Raw genomic sequence first — 9,715 nt, 5'->3', positions numbered from 1 at the left:
GTAATATATTAAGTAATATTCCATCAATTTCATCTCTATTTCTTTCCCTTATTTCCAAATACAACCATACCCATAAACGATTGAGGCTTTATTAGATGTGTTTCGGCTATGTAAACAGTTGAGGCTTCGGGATGTTCTAGTAAAATCGGATTCACCGGTAGTCATGAATTGGCTCGCTTCTGGAATTTGTCGACTTTGGTTTCTTCGGGATATTTGGAAGGAGATAAAGGAGCTTGCTAATGAGATTAATGCATGCTTTAGGCACATTTTTCGGCAAGCAAATATAGTAGTGGATTTCTTGGCAAAGGAAGGGACGCATGGTGTTAACACTGATTTTTTTGGCTCGAAATTTGAATAAATACGTTTGCGAGGTTTGACTCGTATGGATTGTTTGGAGATTCCTTTTATTAGAGAGAAATGAGATTTGTTTTTGCTGGGATTTTTTTTTTTTTTGTAACCAAGGTGTTCCTGTACCATACCAGAGGTTTGTTCTAATAAAATCGGGGTAGGGGCCTCAGGCAGGGCCCTTGACTTTTTTCAAAAAAAAAAAAAAAAAAAAGAAACCATACCCATAACAGAAATATACACATGAACACAGTCCATCATGACAATACAATTTGTGCATCACCAGTTCATGAAAGCCAGCATTTATAAGCACATCAGCCATCCCAAAATCACGAGTTAATGAAACCTACTAAAAACCCATCCAAAAGAGAAAAGAACATGGAAAAAAGAACAAAGATCGCCGTTCATCACCAAGAAAAGAAAGGCCGGCTTCCCACCTAATTTATGACCCAATTAAGAAAAAGAAAGGTCGAAAGAAAAGCATTTCTAGCGTTTATGACCAAAGAAAGAGAAGGAAAGAAAGAAAAGGCTCTCTATTTAAGGCCTTTGATAACCTTTCGCCCAATGACGCCGGCGCCGCGCAGACAAAGCCATTCCCATGGAGAAAGAAAGAAAAGCGTAGACGCTGGCGTATTGAACCTGTTCTTCTGTAAGCGAAACATCATCCCAGTTAGTACTAATCCCAATCTCCTGCGGTATGTTCACGTCCTTGAAACCCAAAAGACGATCGGCCAACTGCTCCACCGAGAGATCCCCACTCCAACCCAGCAACTTCACCTCGTCGCGAACATCAACGAGATTCGAGACTGAAAGGTGGTGCTCGGAATCGAGGAGCGAGCGTGGCTCTTTGTGGTCAAAAACGCCGATGAAGGTGTTTTTGTGGTAGGACAGAAAGCGTCGGAGGGCGAGCGGGACAATGGGCGCATGTTGCATGTGGAAGACGAGGCAGTGATGGCCAACACAGAGCTGGAGAGTTGCGGCAGAGTTGAGGTAGGGACGCCGCTGGATGCCAAGGCCAACGAGGAGGCCGCCGCGCGGGTTGTTCTGTTTGCCTTTGTACCAGAGAGTCGCTCGAATCCATCTACGGACGATGGAGGGGTTAGAGGTGAGAGTGACGTTAATGAGGTGCCTCTCAAACAAGTGGACTCTAAACCTTCGGAGTTTGTCAGGGTTTGGGATGTCGATCGTTTCGATGGTTATGTGCTCGTCATTCATGGCTGCAAGAAACAGGTTCTTGGGTTTGAAGTGGTTTTCCAAGTCTGTAACTGTAAAGTACCGTATGCACGGAGACGATGGATGAGGCAGGCTGCAATAATAGCGAGAAAGAGAAGGGGGGGTGAGGATCTAACTACGCGTGTATATATATATTATAGAAAATGTTAGTTTGACACTTCATTTTAACACCTTGTTTTGTCACCGCAGATATTTTAATTTTTTTTTAGTTAATAGTTAAAGAAGCAACTATTAATCCATTAATAACTTTTTTTTTATATTTTTTTAAAAAATGTTTAAAATGATAAAAAATATGAATAAAAAAATTTAAAAAAATAAAAAGATAAATTTGTGCTAGACGGCATACCTAGTTGTCAATGCTGGGTGGTAGCCTAGCACTACTCATATATTATAAGGATAGTGGTAGAGTTACTATCCTCATACTACTCATTTACTACTTATAATTTATTTGAAATTTTTTATTTTTTTTATCATTTTCTTTTAAGTTTTTTTAAAATCTTCAATCATTAAGAAAAAATAAAAATATATATAATTTTATTAATAATTACTTTCTTAATTATTAAATAAAATAAAAAAATTAAATAAATAAATAATAAATAAATAAATAGTAATAAGATAGTAAGTCTGTTATCGATATTAGTTTCTGATGCTTTTTGAGGATTTTTACTTTTTAGTTTTATAGCCACGCATCCTTTGATTGTCGCGCCAAAATTTGGCAACGACCTCTTATCTCAAATCACTTTTTTTTTTTTTTTTAAGTTTTAGCGCCACGCATACTTTTCTTGTGTAGTTGAGATCATGTTTACTAGTCTTTTAGGTATACATGTTAGCACGTTATGTGTCAACGATCATATACTTCAAATTCAATTCAAGTCTAAACAAGTATTAACCTTAACAATGGGATCGATTTAAAAGCCTTATAATAATTTTACTCAATAATTATCTTAACTCTACATACAATAGTAACTAACCAATCTACACATAAATAAAACTCTCTACATGAAGTAATAATAACATTCTCCAGTTAAAATAATAACCTCAATAAATTGTAACCAAAAACTCTCCAAATTTTGGATCCTAAATCTTACACCTCGTTCTTGGCTATAAAGTCATGTTACTATAAGATATTTATTGCCCATCATCATGAAATATCATACATCATACATAAATCTATGTCATGACTTCAAAAATCCTCTATATTCATTCCTAATTTCTTTAGATAAAAATCCACAACATATAAGAGTATTTTCTCATGAACATATGCATCACGAATGATAGAAACTAAGGTGGGCCTACTCTTAAAAATATTTTGCAAGTTCTAAATGGGTCAATTATAAGATTAATGGCCAAGAAGATCAATGAAGCAATGTAAGGATTGGTGCAATCCACTTAGGATGAAGCTAGCAAGAGCCCAACACTCAAGATGAGTTTGAAAGAAGGAGAACCAATTTTGATCCACTTGATTCAAGTTGTGGAAGACATGATGTAGACTTAGGGCTTATTGTTATTAGAGGCTTCCAATTTGGTTAAAGGATTTATCTTATTAGTTTAGAATAAATAGGCTTGAAGATGCTAGGCCCACATGTCGTATTTCTTATGAACTTGGGTTTCCGGTAAAGTCTTATATTTTGGCCAATGACTTATTTGAAAAGTTACTTTTTAGGAACTAGGATTTCAAGAGGCTACTGTAGCGTTACTGTAGTCGTGTTACTGTAGCCGCGACACTGTTCATCTAGGGGCATTTTGGGTAAAATGAGCTTTATTTTGACTAGGGTTTCAATTAGGTTTGGTTTAAATACTCTTTGTAGCCTCATTTGAAGTTTTAGACAATATTGAATTTTATTTGTGAGTTGAGTTTACTCCTCTTGTTCTGGATTGAACTTTTGAACTTATCAAAGATAAATCACAACTTTTGTGGTGTTCCTCCTTGTATTCTGGGTTCTTGAGACGAGTTTTTCAACGAGTCTAGATTTTAATATAATTTAGATTCTTGAAACGAGTTCCTATCGGGTCTAGATTCTCCATCTATTGACTTGATTTTGGCTTTCTTGGGTGAGTTTTCAAATTGATTGTGGATTCAAGGGATTCTATTCTTGCAGATTTATATCATTTGGTATCAGAGCCAGGTTCCCAATCAAGTCTGATTCTATCTTTTATTTCCTGCATATTTAATTCTAGGGTTTCATTGTTCTAGGATTAAAAAAAAAAAAAAAAAAGGTGGCTGTCTAATATCTTCACTATTCTTAGGGCTGCCAAATTTCATTGTTCTAGGGTTTGAATTGGCTAAAATCTCTTGTTCTAGGGGCTACCGTATATCACACTTATCCTAGGGTTTTTGAGTTATTGTTAAGGTTTTCTCAATTGCTTATTATTCTTGATTGTGATCAAATCAGTTGGTGAAAATACAAGAAAAAAAAAGAAAAAAAAAAGGAAAAAAAAATCGTCCAGAAAAAAAGACAAAAAAACCGTAGGGAAAAAAAATAAAATAAAAAAAAGCGAAATTTTTTCTTGAGCCATATCACCAAAGGGGCTGCATACATCATTTTAGTTGGTATCTTATCTTATAGTTACCGTTTCATTCATATAATTTTCTTGATTCACATGTCATTTTTTATTCCTTCCGTGTTTCTCTTGTTCTTGTTTCTTGGACCTAATTACTAGTTGGGATAAAACAAGGTTGCTTTGTCTTGATTAAGTTCAATTAGTTCTTAAAGAACTTGAGTGAAAAAACTCTTGAGGTAAAAGGCAAGAGTGTGTGACTATTATCGGATAACAAGACAATTTAGAGTAAAACATGAGTGGAGTGCCATTATTTAAGTGTAAACAAGTAAGGGAGTGTGTGATATTTTCTTTTTTACAACTAACATTCTTTTGTGCAGCTTACAATATCTCACCGGAGTAGCTCATCACCAAGGGGGAGAGCAGATAACTCATCCTTTGTGTTGCAAGTCATGCAACAACAGTTTAAGCGATTGAACTTTGTGTTGGGTGAAGGGAGGGATATGATGGATCATCAAGAAGTAGCGATTAGAAATCTGCAACGTGGGAGTGATAGGAGGAGACGTGAGCATAGGGTTGAAAATGAGTTTGAGAATGAAGGAGATGGTGAGGATGAAGAAGACTTAGCATTTGAAGTTGGGTCGGGTAAACATAGAAGAGTTAGGCATGAAAGAGGACTTGAGGGGAACCTAAGGGGTCATGATGGTGTAGAAAGAGACCTTGGGAGCATCAAAATGAAAATACGATCTTTCCAAAGTAGAACTGAACCTGAGGTTTATCTAGAATGGGAGAAAAAAATAGGCTTGCTGTTTGACTGTCATAATTACTCTGAGGAGAAGAAAGTAAAGTTTGCAGTAATTGAGTTTACTAATTATGCTATTATTTGGTGGGATTAATTAATTACCAACAGGAGGAGGAATTATGAGAGGCCTATAGAGACGTGGGGAGAGTTGAAAGCTCTCATGAGGCGGAGATTTGTACCTAGCCACTACTATAAAGACCTTTACCAAAAGCTCCAAAATCTTACAAGGGGTCTAGGAGTGTGGAAGATTACCATAAGGAGATGGAGGTGGCGATGATTTAGGCTAATGTAGAGGAGGACCGAGAGACCACCATGGCTAGATTTTTGAGTGGTTTGAATAGGGACAGAGCCAATGTAAATGAATTGCATCATTATGTGGAAATAGAGGACATGGTGCACATGGCTATGAAGGTGGAGAGGCAGTTAAAAAGAAAAGGAACAACAAGGTACACTTCAATTTCTAGCACTTCCTGGAAATCAAAGTGGGATAGGAATGCTCTAGCTCAAGCAAAAAGAAAGACCGAACCATCTCAGGGAAAGGATGAGGGAACCAGCAACAAACCAAGGTAAAATCCCAACCGTCACGGAATCGAGATATTAAATGTTTTAAGTGCTTGGGTTCAGGGCACATCGCTTCTCAATGTCCAAACAGGAGGGCGATGATTATGCGTGATAATGGGGAGGTGATGACTGAGAGTGAGGATGATATTGATGAGGTGCCCGAGTTGGTTGATGCTAGTGATGATGATGGAGTGGTATACTCGTGACAGGTGAGTCTCTTGTTGCCAAGTATGCTCTCAATACACACATTAAGGTGGATGATGCAGAACAACAAAGAGAAAACATTTTTCATACTAGATGTCACGTCAACAATAAGGTATATAGTATGATCATTGATGGGGGGAGTTATACTAATGTGGCTAGCACTACTTTGGTTGAGAAATTGAATTTACCAACCTTAAAACACTCTAGACCATACAAATTGCAGTGGTTGAATGATTGTTGGAACGTTAGGGTGGACAGACAAGTGTTAGTTACTTTTCCTATTGGGAAGTATCAGGAATAGGTACTTTGTGATGTTGTGCCTATGCATGCTAGCCATATTTTGTTGGGGAGGCCGTGACCGTATGATAGGAGGGTGACATATGATAGGTTCAAGAACATGTACAACTTTGAAAATGAGGGCAAAACAATCAAGCTTGCTCCTTTATTCCAAGCCAGGTCTATAAGGACCAACTGAAACTGAAAAGTGAGGTTGCTCAAAAAAGAAAGGGTGAAAATGTGAGTGATCAGGAAAGAAAGAGTGAAAATGAGAGTGATCATAAAAGAAAGAGTGAAAAAGTGATTGAGCAAAAAAGAAAGAGTGAAATTGTAAATGAGCAAAAAAGAAAGAGTGAAAAAGAAAGTAGAGAGGTGGCTGAGTGTAATGAAAAAAGAGTGGAGCCACGAGAGAAAAAAGAAAGAGAGTCTGCAGAGAGAAAAGGAAAGACAAAAGTGAGTTTCTATGCAAGAGAGAGAGGTTAAGAGGGCTTTCTTCGCAGATCGCCCTATGATTTTTCTTGTCTATAAGGAGTCTTATCTTACTCTTAATGAAACTAACCGGTCTCTTCCTACTTTGGTTGTTTCTTTGTTGCAGGAGTTTGAGAATGTATTCTCGGAGGAGATGCCAAATGAGTTGCCACCCATTAGGGGCATTGAGCACCAGATTGATTTTGTGCCCGGAGCTGTTATTCCAAACCGACCAGCCTATATGAGTAATCTAGAGGAGACAAATGAGCTTCAGAGACAAGTTGAGGATTTGATGAGCAAGGGGTACATGAGGGAGAGCATGAGCCCATGTGCAGATCTTAAAAGTAAGTACCATCAAATTAGAATGAAAGTGGGTGATGAATGGAAAACTGCTTTTAAGACTAAGTATGGGCTTTATGAATGGTTGGTTATGCCATTTGGACTTACAAATGCACCCAGTACTTTCATAAGATTAATGAACCATGTCCTACGTGCACTCATAGGCAAGTTTGTGGTTGTGTACTTTGATTATATCCTAGTGTACAACAAGGACTTAAATGAACATATTGAGCATTTGAGATATGTGTTTGATGTGCTAAGATGTGAAAAGTGGTATGCTAATTTCAAGAAATGTGCCTTTTGCATGGAAAAAGTTGTTTTTCTTGTTTATGTTGTTAGTACAAATGGTATTGAGGTGGATAAAGAGAAAGTCAAGGCCATCAAGGAGTGACCAACACCAAAACAAATCACTGAAGTAAGAAGCTTTCATGGCTTAGCTAGCTTTTGTCGACGTTTTGTTAAAAATTTAGCAACATTGCTATACTCCTCATTGAGGTAATTAAAAAGAATGTTGAGTTTCATTGGGGGCTAATCAAGAGAATGTTTTTGCCACTATTAGAGAAAGGTTGTGCTCTACACCTGTGTTAGCATTACCTGATTTTAACAAAGCTTTTAAGATTGAATGTGCTGCTTCAGGAATAGTGATTGGAGCCGTTTTGATGCAGGATAGGTGGCCCATAGCCTTCTTCAGTGAAAAGCTAAGTGGGGCATCCTTGAAGTACCCTACTTATGACAAAGAGATTTGTGCTCTTACTCGTGCATTAGAGACTTGGCAGCATTACCTGTGGCCTAGGGAATTTGTGATCCACACCAATCATGAATCATTCAAGCATCTCAAGGGTCAAGGTAAGTTGAATAAAATACATGCTAGATGGATGGAATACATTGAGACCTTTCCCTATGTCATCCATTACAAGCAAGGTAAGGATAACATTGTTGCTGATGTTCTATCCCTGAGGTATGTACTTCTTACTTCTATGAGTGCTAAAATGCTTGGGTTTGAATATGTGAAAGACATGTATGCCGATGATGCTGACTTTTCTGATGTGTATATGGCATGTGATAAGACGACATTTGGTAAGTTTTACAACCATGATGGTTATTTGTTTAAAGAAAGCAAATTTTGTGTGCCAAGTTGTTCTATGCGTGAGTTATTGGTACGTGAGGCACATGGTGGGGGATTAATGGGTTGGTGCTTAGAAAACTTTAGATATTTTGCATGAACATTTCTTTTAACCTAAGATGAAGAGAGATGTTAATCGCATTTGTGGAAGGTGCATTACATGTAGAAAGGCCAAATATAAGGTTTTGCCACATAGGTTGTATACACCCTTATCCGTTTCTAGTGAACCATGGGTAGACATATCTATGAACTTTGTTTTGGGGCTGCTTAGGACAAAAAGGGATAGAGATTCTATTTTTGTGATTGTGGATAGATTTTGTAAGATGGCACATTTCATTCCATGCCATAAAACAGATGATGTCACAAACATAGCTGACTTGCCTTTCAGGAAGATAGTGCGACTCCATGGTGTACCTAGGATAATTGTTTCTGATAGGGATGTTAAATTTCTTTGCTACTTTTGGAATGTGTTCTGGGGGAAATTGGGTACTAAGCTCTTATTTTCCACTACCTGTCATTTGCAGACTGATGATCAGACTGAAGTAGTTAATAAGACTTTAACTCAGCTTTTACACACTGTTGTTCATAAGAATTTAAAAACTTAGGATGATTGTTTGTCATTTATAGAGTTTGCATATAATATGACCATGCATACTACTACTTCATATTATCCTTTTGAAGTTGTTTATGATTTTAATCCACTTCTTTATATTTGATGCATTTACCTGTTAATAGTAGAAGTAGCTTGGATGGACAAAAGAAGGTGGAGTTGGTAAAGTCACTTTATGAGAGGGTACAGCTTCCTTCAAATTTCCCAAAAGAATGAACGGGTTGCTTCCCAAGCCAATAAAGGGCAAAGGCGTGTCATCTTTGAACCAGGAGATTTTGGGTTCACATGTACAAAGAAAGATTCCCAGCCCATAGAAGAACTAAGTTGCATCCTCGAGGAGATGAACCTTTCCAAATTCTTGAGAAAATTAATGACAATGCATATATAGTGGATCTTCCAGGTGAGTAAAATATTTCTGCTACTTTCAATGTTTCTGATCTTTCTCCTTTTGATGTAGGTGAAGATTCGAGATCGAATCCTTTTGAGGAAAGGGTGAATGATGGGAACAAAAGTGGGCCTACTCTTAAAGATCATTTGCAAGTTCCAGCCAATTACAAGATCAAGGGCCAAGAAGATCAAGGAAGCAATGTAATGATTGGTGCAAGGATTGGTGCAATCCACTTGGGAAGAAGCTAGTAAGAGCCCAACACTCAAGATGGGCTTGAAAGAAGGAGAACCAATTTTGATCTACTTGATTCAAGCTGTGGAAGACATGACTTAGAGATAGGGCCTATTGTTATTGGAGGCTTCCAATTTGGTTAAAGGATTTACCTTATTAGTTTAAAATAAGTAGATTTGAAGATGCTTGGCCCACATGTTTTATTTCTTACGAACTAGGGTTTTCGGGAAGACCTTGTATTTTGACTAAGGGCTTATTTGGAAAGTTACTTTTTAGGAACTAGGGTTTCAAGAGGTTACTGTAGCCGTGTAACTGTAGCTGCAGCACTGTTTATCCAGGGGCATTTTGGGTAAAAGGAGCTTTATTTTGGTTAGAATTTTAATTAAATTTGGTTTAAATACTCTTTGTAGCCTCATTTGAAATTTTAGACAATATTGAATTTAATTTGTGAGTTGAGTTTACTCCTCTTGTTCTTGATTAAACTTTTGAACTTATCAGAGATAAATCACAACATTTGTGGCATTCTTCCTTATAATTTGGGTTCTTAAGACGGGTTTTTCAACAGATCTAGATTTTAATATAATCTAAGTTCTTGAAATGAGTTCTTATCGGGTCTAAATTCTCCATCCATTGACT

The 9,715-nt window shown here is 37.2% G+C and overlaps 1 protein-coding gene across 1 annotated transcript; it reads right to left on the bottom strand.

The window, feature by feature from the left end:
- Positions 1-882: 882 nt before the first annotated feature.
- On the bottom strand, positions 883-1,560 carry LOC121242258. Its single transcript, XM_041140150.1, has one exon. It carries the CDS (start codon positions 1,558-1,560, stop codon positions 883-885), a length of 678 nt encoding a protein of 225 aa, XP_040996084.1.
- Positions 1,561-9,715: the final 8,155 nt, after the last annotated feature.

Source organism: Juglans microcarpa x Juglans regia, chromosome 8D (genome assembly GCF_004785595.1).
Source record: "Juglans microcarpa x Juglans regia isolate MS1-56 chromosome 8D, Jm3101_v1.0, whole genome shotgun sequence".
Taxonomy (NCBI): Eukaryota; Viridiplantae; Streptophyta; class Magnoliopsida; order Fagales; family Juglandaceae; genus Juglans; species Juglans microcarpa x Juglans regia.
The sequence above is the reverse complement of the archived record's forward strand: the minus strand, read 5'-3'. Positions and strand labels throughout refer to the sequence as shown.